General features: G+C 43.1%; 1 protein-coding gene across 4 annotated transcripts in view; it reads left to right on the top strand.

The window, feature by feature from the left end:
• LOC112432436 (protein NLRC3) overlaps window positions 1–20,735 on the top strand; it is a 3,307,575-nt gene that overhangs the window by 3,050,967 nt on the left and 235,873 nt on the right. Inside the window, exons 61-63 of one of the 4 annotated variants that reach the window (XM_076881152.1) lie at window positions 2,302–2,478; window positions 4,585–4,761; window positions 9,171–9,347. In XM_076881152.1, coding sequence (XP_076737267.1) covers window positions 2,302–2,478; window positions 4,585–4,761; window positions 9,171–9,347 — 531 coding nt within the window. Of the gene's footprint in view, window positions 1–2,301; window positions 2,479–4,584; window positions 4,762–9,170; window positions 9,348–11,722; window positions 11,900–20,735 lie in introns of all 4 variants that reach the window. The other 3 variants (XM_076881155.1, XM_076881157.1, XM_076881156.1) reach the window with 3 other exon arrangements.

Below are 20,735 nucleotides of genomic sequence, written 5' to 3'. Positions count from 1 at the left end.
TCGAGCTCCTCCACGGCCGTATCCGTGCTACTACGTGAAGTGCTGGGTATGGATAAAGACGTTATTGTCGACCGCTCACACAGGAGCCCTATCCTGAGAAAGCCAGCTGGTAACCCGCACGCCGTCATAGCCGAGCGTCACTACTACCAGGATTGTGTGGCTACGCCGTGCCAGGGCCCAAGCCCCGCTTGAGTTTAACGGACAACCTATTGCAATATTACGACTGGGCGATATGACCCAAAGTTCATATCTCGATATTCTTTAGCTGGATGGCGATATACGATATATATCTCGATATTTTTGAAGCCAGAAAGTACGAACAAAAAGAGAGTTCTTAGTCAAAGCTGTGTCCCAAATCTCACACAGGCACATTTATTAACATACAGCGTAGATGTACATGAAACAATTACTCAGGAATAAATGATCAGCATTTATTAAATAATAATGCTCCATAAATAAAAGAAAACAATGTTGTTTTTGTGCATAACAAAAAGCTCACAATCGTGCAGTCAAAATGTAAACAGACGCTGAGCATAATAACAAGCAGCTGCTCTGTTCCCAGGTTCTACTGCGTGACTGACAGCCTGGAGTTTGAAACCCTCTTTGTAACCGTGTCTCTTACAGGTGCCATTTATGGTCCTTATACACACTCAATACAGTAATATTACGTTGAAGCAGAGTACGTATCACTCCGCGAGGCTCCTCGTAGCTGTAATGCTCCAACAATCCATCAAGCGGTGCGGCCTCGTAGCTGAGCAAAGTCGTACCAAAACATCTTTTGAAAGGTTTCTGAGCGCCGTGTAGCACATAAAATCGGTTCGAGGTCAGTAAGCACAACCAGAATTCATCCATAAGCCGCACTGTCGATTTATGAGAAAATTACAGGATTTTAAGTGCAGAAAATATAGTTTATGGTTTTCCTTTGATCTTAGCAAATATCTACGCCTCTAATTGGGACGATCACAGATTTTTCACTAATGTCTTTGCGCGGCTCCCCAATATGTCATCACACAATATCATCTTTGAGGGAGACCTAAACTGCTCATTATCTGCTATGGACCACAGTTCACACAAAAGTACACTTAGTCCAAACTCAGCATGCGTCATTCAGAGCTTTCTTGATAATTATGGGCTGGCTGATGTATGGAGATTTCATAATCCTGCTTCACATCAATACTCTTTTTTTTCTAATGTCCATAAAACATATATTTGTATAGAAAAACGTCTCCCTTTAGTTACAGAATGTGATTATAAGACTGGTGATTTCTCCTCTTGTTTTTTCAATGTGTATTCCTGATGCCTGCTCCAACTATCAGCCATGGAGATTCAACTCAGTGTTGTTAGCAGATGAAGAGTTTGTCAGTTACAAAAGGTCTCAAAGACATTTTTTTTCTATCAATCAGACCCCAGAGATGTCATCATCAGTCATTTGGGAATCTCTAAAAGCATCTGAGAGGCCAAATAATTTCATTTTGTGCCAAACAAAGTGCAACACTGAAAGAACATCATCCATAAATATTGAGTAAGAACTGGACTCTCATACAGCGAGACTCAAATGCCTTTAAACATCAGCTTATCCTGCTGATCCAAGTCCAACACTGAGTTTGTAAAAACATGTTTGTCAATCATTTTGTTTGGTTTCTGAGGAAAAAGATTCAATAACTTGCTGCTAATACACAACATTTCATCATATTTCCTCATAACCCTCTTTTGTCTGACCATTTGATCCCATTTGAATTTGCAATAAAGGATCCACAGAGTTTGGTGACAATAATGACAGTAGATGTTTGTGTGAAAGTGCTGGAAGCAAATGAGTGTGTGATGTTCTTTCAGTGTTGCACTTTGTAGACGCTCCCTGAGCACTGGTCTCACAGCCAGCTGCACATAGAGACCAGTGTTGTTAGTCCAGGTCAGAAGATGACTTGTTGGAATGAAAATGAGCTTGTAGTTTGTCTGCTTTAATAATGTGACTGGAAAAAGGTGTTGGACTTCAAATATGTCCATTTCTGTCACACTTCACCTTTAAAAGTGAAGCCATGTGGTTCCTGGAAGGAAAAACACGACTTTTTCAAGTCTTTGTCCTGTTTTTATGAGAAATGTACGACTTTAATGTGAAACATTCAGAGTTTTTTCTCTTGTTGTGTTTCTTTGAAGCTGCTTCCTGTTGGCTTCAGCTGTTTGAAGTTTCCATTTTCTAAACTTCTACATTCTGAACCTTCTTCAGCTCTGAACAGATGATGAAACACTGAATGATTTCAAGCACTTTGTCTAATAAACTTACATCTTTCATTCTTTATACAGATTGGAGCGCTGTGATTTGTCAGAGATCAGCTGTGATTATCTGGCAGCAGCACTGAAGTCCAACCCCTCCCATCTGAGAGAGCTGGACCTGAGCGACAACAACAAGCTGCAGGATCCAGGAGTGAAGCATCTGTGTGGTTTCCTGGAGAGTCCAGGATGTAAACTTGAAACTCTGAGGTCAGTCAGCATGTTTTAGTTGTGCTGAGATGAATATGATGTGAAAGTTGTGCTGACACTAAACTGCAGACATCAGGCTGATATTATACTGATCCACACTGAGGATCTTCATGGTAAAGTCTGTTTTCTTCTTCTCTGGTTTAGTCCATTGACTGCAGCAGAACAATGTTCACATTTCAAACAGTGATACTCAACGTATGGCCCGCGGCCCACACGCGGCCTGCCCACCTTTCCTGATTCAGAGAGAGGGGACCCTGATTAACTGTGTAGCTTCTTCCTCACAGTTCTAAGTATCAGACACAACAATGAATAATCCACAGCTGACTGTCTTTAGCAGGTCAAAGGTCACGGCACACAGCAGACAGTCAGAAATATTCTAACTCTGATCATTTATCAGTTGTGACACTGTGAGACTTGATCAGAGGTGTGATCATCACAGCAGAGGCCTTTGTGTCAAAGTCACTGAGGATCAAACAGAAACACATGAAGCAGATTTTCCTCTTCTGGCTTTTTATAGCAGATAACCTTCAAAATATTCTGCAGTCGATCAAAAACTGAAGCAAACCATGAAGCAACATGTGAACATGAGCTGATGCTGCTGAAGTGAAGCAAAGTTACAGAGGTTTGATTACAGACACAGCTGAGAGTTTGTAATCTGTCATCATTTTAAAAAGTTTCCATGGAACAGCAGAAATGAGGCTTTACTGTCAGAGGCCGACAGCACTGAACACAACAGCAGACTGGTGGCTAATAAACAGTGAATGATGCAGAAACAGATGTTTGAAGCTGTTCTTGGAGTACACTGAGAGAGAGAGAGCTGTGCAGGCAGGAACAGCCAAAGTCAGAGAGAATTCATGAGCATATTGATCAAACGTGAAGCAGAGTTTGGATCTTCTTTTGCTGCTGCTTCACTCAGTTTTGGTTGGAGACAGATGAAACCTGCAGCTTCAGGATCTGTGAGCTGTCCACTTTCAGCCCCGACGGCGTGTCCGTGTACGTGCCGTCGAGTGAACGATCCACGCTCTGTGTTTCCATCTTTGTGTGTTTAGCTGCTCTCATTTACTGTTTTAGCTGTTTGCTGCTTGTTGAAATAGTTTGTGAGCTTTAACCTGAGATTCTGGCAAAATACATTTATATTAAACATCGATTCAGGATTGAATGAATCAACATCGTTTTATTCAAATTAAAACCATTTAAATGGGAACATGAATTTTTTACAGCCGCCTCTAATGCTGGGTAATGTCAGCTGGTCCATGTGCAGCTGGCTGTGAGGCTCAGGGAGCGTCTACAAAGTGCAACACTGAAAGAACATCATCCATAAATATTGAGTAAGAACTGGACTCTCATACAGCGAGACTCAAATGCCTTTAAACATCAGCTTATCCTGCTGATCCAAGTCCAACACTGACTTTGTAAAAACATGTTTGTCAATCATTTTGTTTGGTTTCTGAGGAAAAAGATTCAATAACTTGCTGCTAATACACAACATTTCATCATATTTCCTCATAACCCTCTTTTGTCTGACCATTTGATCCCATTTGAATTTGCAATAAAGGATCCACAGAGTTTGGTGACAATAATGACAGTAGATGTTTGTGTGAAAGTGCTGGAAGCAAATGAGTGTGTGATGTTCTTTCAGTGTTGCACTTTGTAGACGCTCCCTGAGCACTGGCCTCACAGCCAGCTGCACATAGAGACCAGTGTTGTTAGTCCAGGTCAGAAGATGACTTGTTGGAATGAAAATGAGCTTGTAGTTTGTCTGCTTTAATAATGTGACTGGAAAAAGGTGTTGGACTTCAAATATGTCCATTTCTGTCACACTTCACCTTTAAAAGTGAAGCCATGTGGTTCCTGGAAGGAAAAACACGACTTTTTCAAGTCTTTGTCCTGTTTTTATGAGAAATGTACGACTTTAATGTGAAACATTCAGAGTTTTTTCTCTTGTTGTGTTTGTTTGAAGCTGCTTCCTGTTGGCTTCAGCTGTTTGGAGTTTCCATTTTCTAAACTTCTACATTCTGAAGCTTCTTCAGCTCTGAACAGATGATGAAACACTGAATGATTTCAAGCACTTTTCTAATAAACTTACATCTTTCATTCTTTATACAGATTGGAGCGCTGTGGTTTGTCAGAGATCAGCTGTGATTATCTGGCAGCAGCACTGAAGTCCAACCCCTTCCATCTGAGAGAGCTGGACCTGAGCGACAACAACAAGCTGCAGGATCCAGGAGTGAAGCATCTGTGTGGTTTCCTGGAGAGTCCAGGATGTAAACTTGAAACTCTGGGGTCAGTCAGCATGTTTTAGTTGTGCTGAGATGAATATGATGTGAAAGTTGTGCTGACACTAAACTGCAGACATCAGGCTGATATTATACTGATCCACACTGAGGATCTTCATGGTAAAGTCTGTTTTCTTCTTCTCTGGTTTAGTCCATTGACTGCAGCAGAACAATGTTCACATTTCAAACAGTGATACTCAACGTATGGCCCGCGGCCCACACGCGGCCTGCCCACCTTTCCTGATTCAGAGAGAGGGGACCCTGATTAACTGTGTAGCTTCTTCCTCACAGTTCTAAGTATCAGACACAACAATGAATAATCCACAGCTGACTGTCTTTAGCAGGTCAAAGGTCACGGCACACAGCAGACAGTCAGAAATATTCTAACTCTGATCATTTATCAGTTGTGACACTGTGAGACTTGATCAGAGGTGTGATCATCACAGCAGAGGCCTTTGTGTCAAAGTCACTGAGGATCAAACAGAAACACATGAAGCAGATTTTCCTCTTCTGGCTTTTTATAGCAGATAACCTTCAAAATATTCTGCAGTCGATCAAAAACTGAAGCAAACCATGAAGCAACATGTGAACATGAGCTGATGCTGCTGAAGTGAAGCAAAGTTACAGAGGTTTGATTACAGACACAGCTGAGAGTTTGTAATCTGTCATCATTTTAAAAAGTTTCCATGGAACAGCAGAAATGAGGCTTTACTGTCAGAGGCCGACAGCACTGAACACAACAGCAGACTGGTGGCTAATAAACAGTGAATGATGCAGAAACAGATGTTTGAAGCTGTTCTTGGAGTACACTGAGAGAGAGAGAGCTGTGCAGGCAGGAACAGCCAAAGTCAGAGAGAATTCATGAGCATATTGATCAAACGTGAAGCAGAGTTTGGATCTTCTTTTGCTGCTGCTTCACTCAGTTTTGGTTGGAGACAGATGAAACCTGCAGCTTCAGGATCTGTGAGCTGTCCACTTTCAGCCCCGACGGCGTGTCCGTGTACGTGCCGTCGAGTGAACGATCCACGCTCTGTGTTTCCATCTTTGTGTGTTTAGCTGCTCTCATTTACTGTTTTATCTGTTTGCTGCTTGTTGAAATAGTTTGTGAGCTTTAACCTGAGATTCTGGCAAAATACATTTATATTAAACATCGATTCAGGATTGAATGAATCAACATCGTTTTATTCAAATTAAAACCATTTAAATGGGAACATGAATTTTTTACAGCCGCCTCTAATGCTGGGTAATGTCAGCTGGTCCATGTGCAGCTGGCTGTGAGGCTCAGGGAGCGTCTACAAAGTGCAACACTGAAAGAACATCATCCATAAATATTGAGTAAGAACTGGACTCTCATACAGCGAGACTCAAATGCCTTTAAACATCAGCTTATCCTGCTGATCCAAGTCCAACACTGAGTTTGTAAAAAGATGTTTGTCAATCAGTTTGTTTGGTTTCTGAGGAAAAAGATTCAATAACTTGCTGCTAATACACAACATTTCATCATATTTCCTCATAACCCTCTTTTGTCTGACCATTTGATCCCATTTGAATTTGCAATAAAGGATCCACAGAGTTTGGTGACAATAATGACAGTAGATGTTTGTGTGAAAGTGCTGGAAGCAAATGAGTGTGTGATGTTCTTTCAGTGTTGCACTTTATAGACGCTCCCTGAGCACTGGTCTCACAGCCAGCTGCACATAGAGACCAGTGTTGTTAGTCCAGGTCAGAAGATGACTTGTTGGAATGAAAATGAGCTTGTAGTTTGTCTGCTTTAATAATGTGACTGGAAAAAGGTGTTGGACTTCAAATATGTCCATTTCTGTCACACTTCACCTTTAAAAGTGAAGCCATGTGGTTCCTGGAAGGAAAAACACGACTTTTTCAAGTCTTTGTCCTGTTTTTATGAGAAATGTACGACTTTAATGTGAAACATTCAGAGTTTTTTCTCTTGTTGTGTTTGTTTGAAGCTGCTTCCTGTTGGCTTCAGCTGTTTGGAGTTTCCATTTTCTAAACTTCTACATTCTGAACCTTCTTCAGCTCTGAACAGATGATGAAACACTGAATGATTTCAAGCACTTTGTCTAATAAACTTACATCTTTCATTCTTTATACAGATTGAGTTTCTGTGGTTTGTCAGAGATCAGCTGTGATTATCTGGCAGCAGCACTGAAGTCCAACCCCTCCCATCTGAGAGAGCTGGACCTGAGTAATGACTTCTTCTCTTTGAATAAGAACAAGCTGCAGGATCCACGAGTGAAGCATCTGTGTGGTTTCCTGGAGAGTCCAGGATGTAAACTTGAAACTCTGAGGTCAGTCAGCATGTTTTAGTTGTGCTGAGATGAATATGATGTGAAAGTTGTGCTGACACTAAACTGCAGACATCAGGCTGATATTATACTGATCCACACTGAGGATCTTCATGGTAAAGTCTGTTTTCTTCTTCTCTGGTTTAGTCCATTGACTGCAGCAGAACAATGTTCACATTTCAAACAGTGATACTCAACGTATGGCCCGCGGCCCACACGCGGCCTGCCCACCTTTCCTGATTCAGAGAGAGGGGACCCTGATTAACTGTGTAGCTTCTTCCTCACAGTTCTAAGTATCAGACACAACAATGAATAATCCACAGCTGACTGTCTTTAGCAGGTCAAAGGTCACGGCACACAGCAGACAGTCAGAAATATTCTAACTCTGATCATTTATCAGTTGTGACACTGTGAGACTTGATCAGAGGTGTGATCATCACAGCAGAGGCCTTTGTGTCAAAGTCACTGAGGATCAAACAGAAACACATGAAGCAGATTTTCCTCTTCTGGCTTTTTATAGCAGATAACCTTCAAAATATTCTGCAGTCGATCAAAAACTGAAGCAAACCATGAAGCAACATGTGAACATGAGCTGATGCTGCTGAAGTGAAGCAAAGTTACAGAGGTTTGATTACAGACACAGCTGAGAGTTTGTAATCTGTCATCATTTTAAAAAGTTTCCATGGAACAGCAGAAATGAGGCTTTACTGTCAGAGGCCGACAGCACTGAACACAACAGCAGACTGGTGGCTAATAAACAGTGAATGATGCAGAAACAGATGTTTGAAGCTGTTCTTGGAGTACACTGAGAGAGAGAGAGCTGTGCAGGCAGGAACAGCCAAAGTCAGAGAGAATTCATGAGCATATTGATCAAACGTGAAGCAGAGTTTGGATCTTCTTTTGCTGCTGCTTCACTCAGTTTTGGTTGGAGACAGATGAAACCTGCAGCTTCAGGATCTGTGAGCTGTCCACTTTCAGCCCCGACGGCGTGTCCGTGTACGTGCCGTCGAGTGAACGATCCACGCTCTGTGTTTCCATCTTTGTGTGTTTAGCTGCTCTCATTTACTGTTTTATCTGTTTGCTGCTTGTTGAAATAGTTTGTGAGCTTTAACCTGAGATTCTGGCAAAATACATTTATATTAAACATCGATTCAGGATTGAATGAATCAACATCGTTTTATTCAAATTAAAACCATTTAAATGGGAACATGAATTTTTTACAGCCGCCTCTAATGCTGGGTAATGTCAGCTGGTCCATGTGCAGCTGGCTGTGAGGCTCAGGGAGCGTCTACAAAGTGCAACACTGAAAGAACATCATCCATAAATATTGAGTAAGAACTGGACTCTCATACAGCGAGACTCAAATGCCTTTAAACATCAGCTTATCCTGCTGATCCAAGTCCAACACTGAGTTTGTAAAAACATGTTTGTCAATCATTTTGTTTGGTTTCTGAGGAAAAAGATTCAATAACTTGCTGCTAATACACAACATTTCATCATATTTCCTCATAACCCTCTTTTGTCTGACCATTTGATCCCATTTGAATTTGCAATAAAGGATCCACAGAGTTTGGTGACAATAATGACAGTAGATGTTTGTGTGAAAGTGCTGGAAGCAAATGAGTGTGTGATGTTCTTTCAGTGTTGCACTTTGTAGACGCTCCCTGAGCACTGGTCTCACAGCCAGCTGCACATAGAGACCAGTGTTGTTAGTCCAGGTCAGAAGATGACTTGTTGGAATGAAAATGAGCTTGTAGTTTGTCTGCTTTAATAATGTGACTGGAAAAAGGTGTTGGACTTCAAATATGTCCATTTCTGTCACACTTCACCTTTAAAAGTGAAGCCATGTGGTTCCTGGAAGGAAAAACACGACTTTTTCAAGTCTTTGTCCTGTTTTTATGAGAAATGTACGACTTTAATGTGAAACATTCAGAGTTTTTTCTCTTGTTGTGTTTGTTTGAAGCTGCTTCCTGTTGGCTTCAGCTGTTTGGAGTTTCCATTTTCTAAACTTCTACATTCTGAACCTTCTTCAGCTCTGAACAGATGATGAAACACTGAATGATTTCAAGTACTTTGTCTAATAAACTTACATCTTTCATTCTTTATACAGATTGTGGGACTGTGGTTTGTCAGAGATCAGCTGTGATTATCTGGCAGCAGCACTGAAGTCCAACCCCTCCCATCTGAGAGAGCTGGACCTGTTCAACAACAACAACCTGCAGGATCCAGGAGTGAAGCATCTGTGTGGTTTCCTGGAGAGTCCAGGATGTAAACTTGAAACTCTGAGGTCAGTCAGCATGTTTTAGTTGTGCTGAGATGAATATGATGTGAAAGTTGTGCTGACACTAAACTGCAGACATCAGGCTGATATTATACTGATCCACACTGAGGATCTTCATGGTAAAGTCTGTTTTCTTCTTCTCTGGTTTAGTCCATTGACTGCAGCAGAACAATGTTCACATTTCAAACCTTCAAAGAAGAAGAAAAATCCTCCAGTGGAAAATTCACTGTGAAACTCTCAAACTCTTCATTGCACCTTAAAGTCTGTGTGACACTGAAATCCAAAGCAAAATGTGCGTTTGCTTTACAGACAGCAGTCCAACACAAACATACACACATCATCCAAAACACAGTCCAACATCCAAATCTCCTCCACTGCCAGCATGAATGATGGGAAAGAGAAGGAGGAACACTCTGACATTCAGGGTTAGAATGAGTTTCATCAAGCAGACTGTGAAGATCAAAGCTGCATTAGAAAGCTTACATGAATGAATGAGTGGACAGAAGTGGACAGAGATCATCTGAAGCACTTCAAAGGCTTTAAATCAGCACATTTCTCTTTATTCTTTATCAACTCTGTTAGTTTCTCTCAGTTTTCTGTGGAATGAAGCTAACAGCAGGCTAATAAGATGCTGACCAATAGGTTTCTATTAAAGGTTGTAATTTGTATATGAAAAAGTGCTTTGGCTCAGCAGGGATCAGCTTACAGGTAGAATACAGCTGCTGGATGGGATTAGCATGTCATAGCTATCTACCAAACTGCTAACTGGGGGATTTCAGGCCATCTATGGATCATTTTTGCTAACTGTTTATTCAGCTTAGGCTCACAGGGCTGCAGCCTGTGCCCTAGCTGTCATAGGGCAAGAGGCGTGGTCCACCTGCACAGGTGAGCAGTCCATCACAGGGCCAACAGAGAGCGACAGAGAAGCACTCCCTCACATCCACACCTACAGCCAATGTAGAAGCACCAATGAACCTAAGCAGCATTTCATTGGACTGTGGGAGAACATCCAACCTCCACAGAAAGGCCCAGCTGACCAACAAGCTTCAACCTACAACCTTCTTGCTCTAAGGCACTAGTGCTAACCACTTTTGCCCATTTCAGCCCAAATCCTGCATCTTCCTGTTTCTGACTCCAGGCCAGCTCCACTAACACTTTCTCATCAGACACTGCCACCTAGTGGAGGAAGTCTTAGTTCCATTTGAAGCTTCAGATTACAGTTAGTTCCTTTACAAAGAGGTGGAGGTGGTGGGGCCACAGCACCATCATCACTGAGTGCCATAGGACACTTAACCTTTGTTTCCATATGCTGGGAACTTCCTGTTGTTCCAAGGAGGACTGGAAAATGTGTGAAAATCTCCCAGTCAGTTCCTCACAGCACACTTCAATCATTTCCCTCCCACAGCATCAGGACCAGGGCTTTTTCTCTCTTTGGTCCCACTAAGAGATTTCCACACAAACACCTCATCAGTGGGACTCTCAGAGCTACCAGCCCTTTGCTACAATCACAAAGCTCTTCATTGAAATCAATGATATCAAAGCTGGAATCAAATGAGTCCAAGTCTTCTGCTGATTCAGCATCACATTCATCTTTGCTCCTTGTTCTGCATCCCCACCATGGACTTCATTCCTTTCCAAGCCAGCCTTGAGTGTCCTTTATTCAGCTCATCCTCTGCTTTACTTTTACACCTGATTTTAGCTGCTTTATCTCTCTTTCAACAGGTTTCTGTGCCTCAATCTTTTTCTTCTCTCCCTCATAACAAGACAGCTTCTTCTGCCTGAGAACATGTTGGAGTGATTTACTAATCCAGGGCTGCTTATTGGGGAAAATACTTCCTGTTTCCAAAGTAATCCCCATTTTTCCCAGAAAGAAATGTCAGTAGAAATCGATGATCTAAGTGAGAACATGAGCCTTTAAAAAGTCCCAGTGGGTGCAGTCAAAGCAGTCCCTCAGTCCCAGTATAGAGTCTTTGGTCCAGACTGGAACAGCTGTGTGCCCAGTTTGAGCTCTCTTCAGTGCTGTGACCTGACAGACCCAGAGGGGCCATCACATCACATTTAGAAGCTCCCCTGATGGAGCCACAACACATGTCCAATACTTAGTCTGTCTTGTTGGACCAACTGGAAGAAATGATTCAAGGACTTAGTCACAGAACAGAGATTCAAATCTCCAAAATCCAACTGGCTGCATCAGGACATATAGTCTGAAACTCTGCACAGTTTCCTGTTTGAAGCTGCTTCCTGTTGGCTTCAGCTGTTTGGAGTTTCCATTTTCTAAACTTCTACATTCTGAACCTTCTTCAGCTCTGAACAGATGATGAAACACTGAATGATTTCAAGCACTTTGTCTAATAAACTTACATCTTTCATTCTTTATACAGATTGATGAACTGTGGTTTGTCAAAGATCAGCTGTGATTATCTGGCAGCAGCACTGAAGTCCAACCCCTCCCATCTGAGAGAGCTGGACCTGAGCGACAACTACAACCTGAAGGATCCAGATGTGAAGCAGCTGTCTGATCTTCAGCAGAGTCCAGACTACAGACTGGAGACTCTGGGGTCAGTAGAGTGATGGAGTGAGTGGGTGGTGCTGTCAGCAGTATTGTACTAAACACAGTCAGTATGAAACAAAGATCCAGTGTTTCCTGTAAAGCTGCAGCTTCTCAGTGAAGCTGTGAGAGGAGAACGGTGACAGGCTTCAGGATTGGACACAAACACTTCCTGTTTCTCACCTTTATGGTCACCGTAGTAACGGCTGACACGCTCTGATCAAACACTGTCAACAGCCAATCAGCTCTCTGAACAAAGCAGCACGCAGACCAATGACTGCATTGATTTCCAAGTTTAAAGCAGTGAAGAACACAGTCTGTAGGTGAGGAAGAATTTAGTGAGAGCAGATGTTTGGATGGAATTCCTCCAGTTAACAGCTGGAACCGTCCATCTGGATTGTTGGGCTTGTTGTTGGGGTTCCTACAGAGCTCAGAGTGGACACACCAAGGTTCTTCTAATGAATGAAAGTCCAAACTCAAACTAGGAGGGAAAAACATTTTCAGCAACTTCAATAAAAATCCAAAGATTAGAAAAAGTGAAGCAACAATGAGTCCTAGTACAGTCCCAGCACTGACGTCCCTGCTGCTCTTTATACTGGATGTGCTGCATCACTGACTGACAGCTGATGAAGAGTCTCTGGAAACACTCGTTTATCTCCTCTGCTCTTCCTCCTTCTCTCTGCAGGTGGAGGTGATGATGGTAAACAGGACGGTGTGTGTGCTGAGAGAGGAGCAGCTGTGTCCTGATGATCCAGAGAGGTTGAAGCAGCAGCAGCTTGTGTGTAGAGACTAGAGATGGACCAATCCGATATTACGTATCGGTATCGGTCCGATACTGACCTAAATTACTGGATCGGATATCGGAGAAAAATAAAAAATGTAATCCGATCCATTAAATATCATGAAAGCACCTCACAAAACTTGCAACACGCCGTAACTCACCTCAGAACGTATGCATCACGTGATAGAGCGGCTGTGGCATGCGGGACCTGTCGGTGGTCTGGATAGCATTTGGAGCTTCGCTAGCAACCCGGCATTTCATCTCCGACAAAGTTATCCCCGAGAGAAGTAAAGCAAGTGTGTAAGTCCATCTCTGAATGTTTGTAAAGCATTCCCACGTTAAGCTTAACGAGCGACTGCCTCTCGCTCTCGCTGCTACTTCAATCATGAAACTGCTTAAATGATCAGCTGATCGGCTTTTCTGTCGCAAGTCCGCCTCACTTGTTTGTTTTTGGTCCACTTTGCACCAGAAAGAGGAAACCAGCGGCTGAACAACAGCAGCCCATTAAAGCTTGATAAGCTGTTGTTGGAATTTATTTAATATTACTTTCTACACCAGGATCTTTTTCTACAGCTGACGCTGGTAACTGTGCAGGGGCGGATCTAGCAAAGTTTAGCCAGGGGGGCCGATAGGGCATTAACAGGGAAAAGGGGGCACAAAGACATACTTTTCTTTCTTATTCTCATTTAAAATGTCGAGCTTTTAATAAATAATTATCTGACACCCAAAGTTTTAATTTGATGCAAAATAAATAGAAGTCCATTACTGTATATAGTGACTATTAAGTCTAATATATACCCTAGTAAGCTATAGTACTTTTTCCTTTGGGAAGGTACCATCTGTGCAGTCTGCAATTTTGTTGAAGAAAGATGTTGAATCTATTTAATATTTCTTGAAAAATAATTGATTTCTGTGCCTTTTTTTTCACACTGCATCAAATTAAGGTTGATTACGTCGATTAAGCATCATGAGGTGGAGCGTGAGGGGTGGTTCCCTATTTTTTATTTATTTATTTTTGTTGTTGCTGGGAGTTGGAACCCTATTATTTAGGTTGCTTAATATTTACGCTAAGTACTCTTTAAAATACCAGAATAGGGAGGATGGTGTAGGTTTATGTTTATTAGATTGATCAGTATTGCTGAACTATGAAATATTTTTTATGTATACAGGTATAACAGAATAGCTTTAGTGTAGTTGTTGTTTTAAACTTGAGTATGAACTTATACAAAATGCAGCAAGATATTTAAAAAACAGTTTTGTTGATTAAAAAACACTATATTGGATTCATATCGGTATCGGCAGATATCCAAATTTATAATATCGGTATCGGACATAAAAAAGTGGTATCGTGCCATCTCTAGTAGAGACGCTCTGACTGGTCCATGTTACTGGGAGGTGGAGAGGAGAGCTTCATCCAGCAGTGACTGACAGAGGAATGAAGTGCAGATGACTGTCAGTGCTGCAGAGTGAACTGCTCTGAGAACAGCTCCACTGTCAGACACAATGTAGAGTCCAGCATCAGCCCTGTGTGTCCCTCTGGATCTGACAGAGGATCATCAGTGTATCTGGACTGCTCTGCTGCTGCTCTGTCCTTCTACAGTCTCTGCACAGTCTCTGTCTCACTCTGGAAAGATTTTACAACTTGTTGTAATTACAGAACGTTAATATAATATTCAAACATGTGATCTTCTCTTTATTTCTGAATCTTTACCAAATAAAGAAAAACCAAACTAACAAACAGAAGCTGTCGTGTCCTTTTTCACCACATCTGTGAATCTTTTCTGTGTTTTTCCTCTTTTCCTCCTTCCTGCAGCTCCATCTTCATCATTCTGTGTCCAGTATATGTGAACACGTCCAAAGCATCTGAGCCTCATGTTACCCGTTTGTGTGAGTTACGCCTGTCGTTGTGTTGTGGTGTATAAATAAGGGGCAGGAGACAGCGCTGGATCTCTGAGTTCTTTACTCTCAATTTCTGCAACATCTGCAATATCTAGAAATGCAAACCTGTGAGCTGTGTGTGTTGTGCGTCTGCTCGGCCACCTCTCCTCCGGCCGTGCTGGAAGCAGCTGTGCGTTTGACAGTTTTATCGACTCGACAATAATCGAACAAATTAAATGTTCAAAAATATCAACTTAAGCACTTCAAAGTCAACAAAAAGCTTAAAACAATGAAATAATATTTCACTGAAAAAACAACAGCTCATAAGAACGATACACAAAATAATACAGAAACAAACAAATAAAAGTTATTAACCAGGATCCATGTTTTTGTCACAAACACTGAATCAGCTGATTCACTCTTTATGTTTCTGAGTTTGTTTTGTGATTATAGTTCTGGTTTCTGTTTCTGTGTCTTCACTGTGTCCCACGTCTCCTTACTTTGGACTCTGTGTTATATTTCCTGTTTTACTTTGACAGTCCTGTGTTACTGTTTCCTGTCTCGTGTGTGTAATTGGTCCCAGCTGTGTTTCCCTCCTGTCTCCCGTTCCCTGATTACTAAACTGCGTCCACGCCGCCGGCGCTCCTCTCCACAGCTGGATTCCAGGATTTCAAAGCATCCAGCTGTGGTGAGTGATGGAGACACTTTCTCTGCTCCCTCAGTAATCAGGACAGTTTATTGAACATCAGAGGACATAAAGGACTGTTTTTCACCTGCCCGTTCTGAACCTGGACATTAAAGACTGCTGGCTTCAAGGACATTAATCCCAGTGTCAGCCAGCCAATAACAGCCTGTGTTTTTCAGCTCTTTAGGAGTCAGAAATGAGAAAGACACAGACTGCTAACCTCTCCCTGCAGGAAATAAGCTCCGCCTCTTCCTTTCCTGTATATGAGTGATTCTGACATGAGACACAATGAGTTTCCTGTTTATTGTGACTTAAAGCGAGCAGCAAAGACACTAAACTGTGTGTTTCCAGCTGAAGCTGCTTTTTGTGTTGCTCCCACAATCCTGTCTGAAACAGTCAGTGAGGAAAACTCAGTTTATGCTTCCAAGCTCATTGTGAGAGGGCACATTGTGTTCCTGCAAGTGCTGATTTTGTCTGCATCCCTGAGTTTAGTGAGCTGCCTCCAAGGACTTGTGAAGCCCAGTGTGTTAAGGCTGCATCTCCCAGATGTTTCCACCTTTCCAGCAGAGACGATAAATGTTCCCACAAAGGCTCAAAGACTGTTTGATTTTGTGAGTGTTGGCCTCAAGAGATTGCTCAGTGAGCACCTGAGTGTTTCTGGGACATCGGACACTAACTGGAACTTCAAGTCTTGTTCTGAAGCTGCACATGCAAAGACTGTTTCTGGTTGTAGAGACCTGGCTGTTCCAGGGATTGTAACCTCCCCAGAGGCTGAGCTGCTGACCTCAGCTGACTCTGGAGCCTTGAAGGTAACTAAGTTTGCACCGCTCGGGTGAGCCATCTCAGCTGCAACAGCCTCCACAGAGAGCTCACGCAAGCTCACCCAGCCTGCTGAGGATTTTATGCTGCTGCAGCCCAAAAGGCATCCTGAGCTGGCTGACAGCCACCCACAGCTTCAGCTGCCTCAGCCAGGGGTCTCCACACCTGCTGGCCCTGCATCTGCTCTGACTGGGGGCTCCGGAGAGCCGCGCCAGCCATCCATCTCTGCTGGGGCTCCTGTTTGAGAATGTAGGAGTGTAAACTTCAAATATCTGCTCGGTTTGTCAAGATATCACATATTTGCAAAAGTGCTCTGACGTTTTTGGAGACGTCTGTTACCCACCATCTGGATAGCTAACCGGGAGGTCGAGGGTCATTAGAGCCGGCGAGAACAGCGGACTCCCGGCACATCGTTTTTGGACCCCCACGGCCTTTGGCTGTTCAGGTTTAAACATGATATATAAGTCACTTAGATCACGTAAAAATGTTATCGTTTGGCTTTTTTCAGTGTTGTTTGTTTGGTTTGGCTGAAGTTACAGTTTTCACACAGCTGAATAAACGTCAAACAGAAAAGTGATTAAACAGAAGTGTGAGACGGTCGAGAGTTTACTCCAGTGTCCTGTTAGATTTTAGACAGCAAGGAGCAGACGGCTGAGTTTATTAAACTCCACCGAGACAGCGGTGACGCGGATCTGACCGTCACAGCCGCTCACTTCCCGCCTACCCGACCTTTGGAGGACCCGGCCCACGTAGACCTTGAAGGCCGGGTCCTCAGGAGGATGCAGCCTGTGAGTTTGGACACGCCATGACACATGATGTTCTACAGCTGATGTGTTTAAATGAGCTCTACAGGTGAACAGACTTATTAACGTTACCAGCATAATAAACTGTCCTGTCACTGAAGGTGTCTGCCCAACAAGGACGTGGTGCTGAATGCATCCAGACCCCTGCTGACTGTCTTTGCAGCTTCGGTCAAAGGTACAGTGTCCACTGTGACCCTGAGAGCAGGACACAGCCAGAGGTGAGTCAGCAGTTACAAACTAAATGCTGCTGACATGAATCAAACTGCTGGATAACCCACTGCTCATGAAAATGGCACCTTTCTGTTGCTTTTTGAGATTACTGAGAATATTTGAATTGTGACTCAGATGGCAGATCCAGGCTCTCAGCCTCCAGCTGAAACTTCCAGTCCTCCCCCAGCCAGAAGCTCTGATGCTGGGCTGAGAGACTTTGATCCTTCCCTGGATCCAGAAATCCAGGAGGGAGAAGGAGAACAGGACCTCCTTCCTGATCTGGAGAGGCCTGAGGGAAAGAAAGATGGAGCAGACAGAGCTTTGAACAAATCCAAACCTCCTGAGCTTCACCTCCACAAAGGTGCAGACACTGATGCACAGATTCACATGTGACACCTGCAGCGTCCAGCTTGTGCCGCTGACATTATCTCCACTCTGATACAAGCCTCATTCACTCGCTCACACACGTTCATACAATCACCTTTTCCTCACAGTCACACACATGAATGTAATGAGGGGAACTCGGGTTCACTGTCATTCCTCAGGATCCTTTGATATGCAGACTGGAGGCTCTGTGGATGAAACACCGACTGTCTGAAGCACTCTGAAGTGTTCATGATGGACTTCATCCTGATTAACACTACAATACTTGTTAGAGGCCTTTTATATGTAATAATATTCTTTTCCATTAAAGCTCTGAACATTCTCACTCTTTCTTGACCAGGTGTGACAGGTGAAGGACACCGGTGAATAGGAGGACAGAAGCTGAGAGCCATTAGTCACATGACTTCAGCTGCTGCTGCCTCACCAACCACTGGCCCCTCGGTGAGTCTAGAGTTACAGCAGTGACCACAGGAAGTGCACACGTGTGATCTAAAGCTACATGTGGGCCTGTGACCATCAGTCTTCTCACTGTGGTAGACGGGTTTGTGAGTCCCTGTGATGCTGGGAGTGTCCAGGACAGTCGCTCCTGATCGGGTCTCTCATGGAAAGCTGGTCCCAGGAATTCCTGGAAAATTCCTCCACAAAAGAGAACTGGGAACATAAGTGCAGAGTGACAGAGGTGCTCAGCAACCCTGCTGTTATATGGGAATAGAACCAGAATAGTCGGCAACCACTTGAGTTAAGTTAGCCAAAGAGATGCGACTCAGACTGACTTCATCATGTTGGCAACGTGTCTGCATTGATAAACTCCAGTTATTGACAAATCAGAGAATAATTCCAGTCGTTCAGAGACAGATTGTGATTGTTTGGAGGATGTAATCGTTTCCCTTCAGGGAGCGTGTTGGACGCTCAGTGTCCGGGTGATTAGCTGATGCAACTACTTAGAATCAGTTTGTGAATATGAAGAAAATCAGTGCAGTCACTGGACAAACTCTGATTCTTCCTAGTTTCACTCTTGTTTCAGTCCAGTGTGACTGAGGTGGTAAAAAATGATCTGACTTTTAGCCACACAGCTGTCTGCTAGAGAAAAAGCCTTTGTGCACAACTTTCTTAAAGGCAAACGGCACCATGTTCACTGCAGCTGCAGCAAACGCAGCAAAGAGTGAAAGTTGGACTGAGAATGTTGTGACTGTTTCATGAGAAAGAGCAGGAAAACAAGCATCACACACCCAGACACAGTGCTGGGATTAGAATTAGACTTTAGAGCCAAATGTAGGACAAAAGCTTTAATATGAAAGAGGAAAACCCAACAACAGCCAGAGCATGAAGCTCAAATCTATACCAATCACCAAGAAAGCTGACAGGCCTGTGACACGTCAGAGACGCCGTTCAAATCATAAAGAAGTTGGTTTATTGACAAAATGTAAAAAACCAAAAGAATCAAGTCAACCTTCAGTTTCGAGCGAGTAGACCAATCAGGCACAGCAGCAGCTCTAGAATAAGCAACAATTTGATGTATTACAAACAACCTTTCATATACACACATACATATGGCTCATATGCTGTTTAAAAAGGGCTCAAAGACCCAACAGATTACACAAAGTACAAAAATACTTTCATTCAGACAACAGTCAGCTGTGCACGAGACAGAGAGCCGACTACAGTTAGTAACATGGACTCACTTTGTTTCAGACACGACACAAAGTAACACAAAGCCACAAAGAGCAGAAACATCAAAAAGGAGGCAGAGCAGCAGCAACTCTCCATGAGCTGTGAGGCTAACAGCCACCCACACTTCCTGTGATGCATAATGAAAACAACATTAACCTGAAGGATGATAACAACAGAAAGAAGTCTAAGCTAACGTTACACAGCGCTCACACAGCGCTGACTGTACAGGCCTCACACAGCTACGACCTGCATCCACAACACCTGATTCTACTGAACACAAACAAGTTAATGATATATGAGCAATCCAGGGAAGGCTTCCAGGAAGGTGAGGATCCAAAGACAGCTCTACAACAGCATCAGTCAGCAACAATGTTACTAATCACTGACTCTTTCATCCTTTTATACTCAATCAAAAAGTGCTGTGTTCACATTTGTTTCTGCTGAAATCCAGAGACTGAAAATGCGTCTTTTTAAAGTTTGAATAAACTGACTGAACTTGTCACGAGTCCAACCGTGAGGAACACTTCCCCCCATGACACATCACAGGAGAACGTCTCAGTGGAGGGGGGACAGTAGCTCAGTTTAGGCAGTCACACTCAGAATCGATGCCTCCAGTCAGGGTCAAACGTGGTCCTCAGAAACCTGCAGATGTTTGGGCCAAGCTCTCACTGGTCTCTGCGTCTGTAGACTGAGCTGATGTTTCTCCAGGTGTCTGGTAAAAGGACGATGCTGCTGTCCAATGAGGCGAGGAGAGAAGTAGCCAAACAGGCGAGAGCCGTGAAGGAGGAACGGCGGGCAGCTCTGGATGCCCGACATAAATACCTGATGAGCAGGCTGGCAGACGCCGGCCGCCTGGAGGAGGCGGCGGTGGAAGACGCCATCGTCTCTGATGACAGAGTAAGTTCAGAGACGTGATCCTTCCTCAGAGTTGAACCTTTGAGTCATTAATGTCTGATTCTTCCAGTTCAGTCTGATCCATGAATTCTTTGCTGCAAACGGATCCAAGAAGCTGATTTTCTTCTATCAGGATGTCAAACAGGTAACTTTGATCACATTTCTTTTTTTTTTTTTTTCTTTTTTTTCTTTTCTTTTCTTTTTTTTACTCTCTTCCTCTTTTCTCTTCTTTTTAGTGCTCGGAGACTAACCCTCTCTGCACAGGAGGAACAAACTGTGCGCACTTAGTTTGTTTCTTAGCACTAATTAGCAGATATGTGTCTTGCCAATCAAGTTTGCTAGTATTAGCAGCTAGCTTAGCCGTCAAGCTTTTTATCTAAATATGGTCATTGGCAACTCCAAAAAAGCAGTGGTGAAAATGCCAACAATGACGTCAACATTTTCTCAGAGCAGTGGGGAGAACTACAGTGTTTCTGTCGTATGGCAGCACCTATTGTAAGGAGAAAAATGCTGAAATGTGACTCGCTGATCTTGCTATGGCTATGATAACATTATTCAGTTCATTGTTATGTAAAATATGTTTATACTATTTAAGGTATTCATTGCAATGGGTGGTTCCACACTGCAGTCTCTAATCTTGCAAGGAAAGAGAGGAGCTTCCCTCTGTAATGGAAGGACATTTTGAAATAAAGACGGCTGCAACTTTTCCTTCTCTTTTTCT

The sequence above is a fragment of the Maylandia zebra genome, unplaced genomic scaffold, assembly GCF_041146795.1.
Source record: "Maylandia zebra isolate NMK-2024a unplaced genomic scaffold, Mzebra_GT3a scaffold03, whole genome shotgun sequence".
Taxonomy (NCBI): domain Eukaryota; kingdom Metazoa; phylum Chordata; class Actinopteri; order Cichliformes; family Cichlidae; genus Maylandia; species Maylandia zebra.
This window is presented reverse-complemented; position numbering and strand designations above follow the sequence as displayed.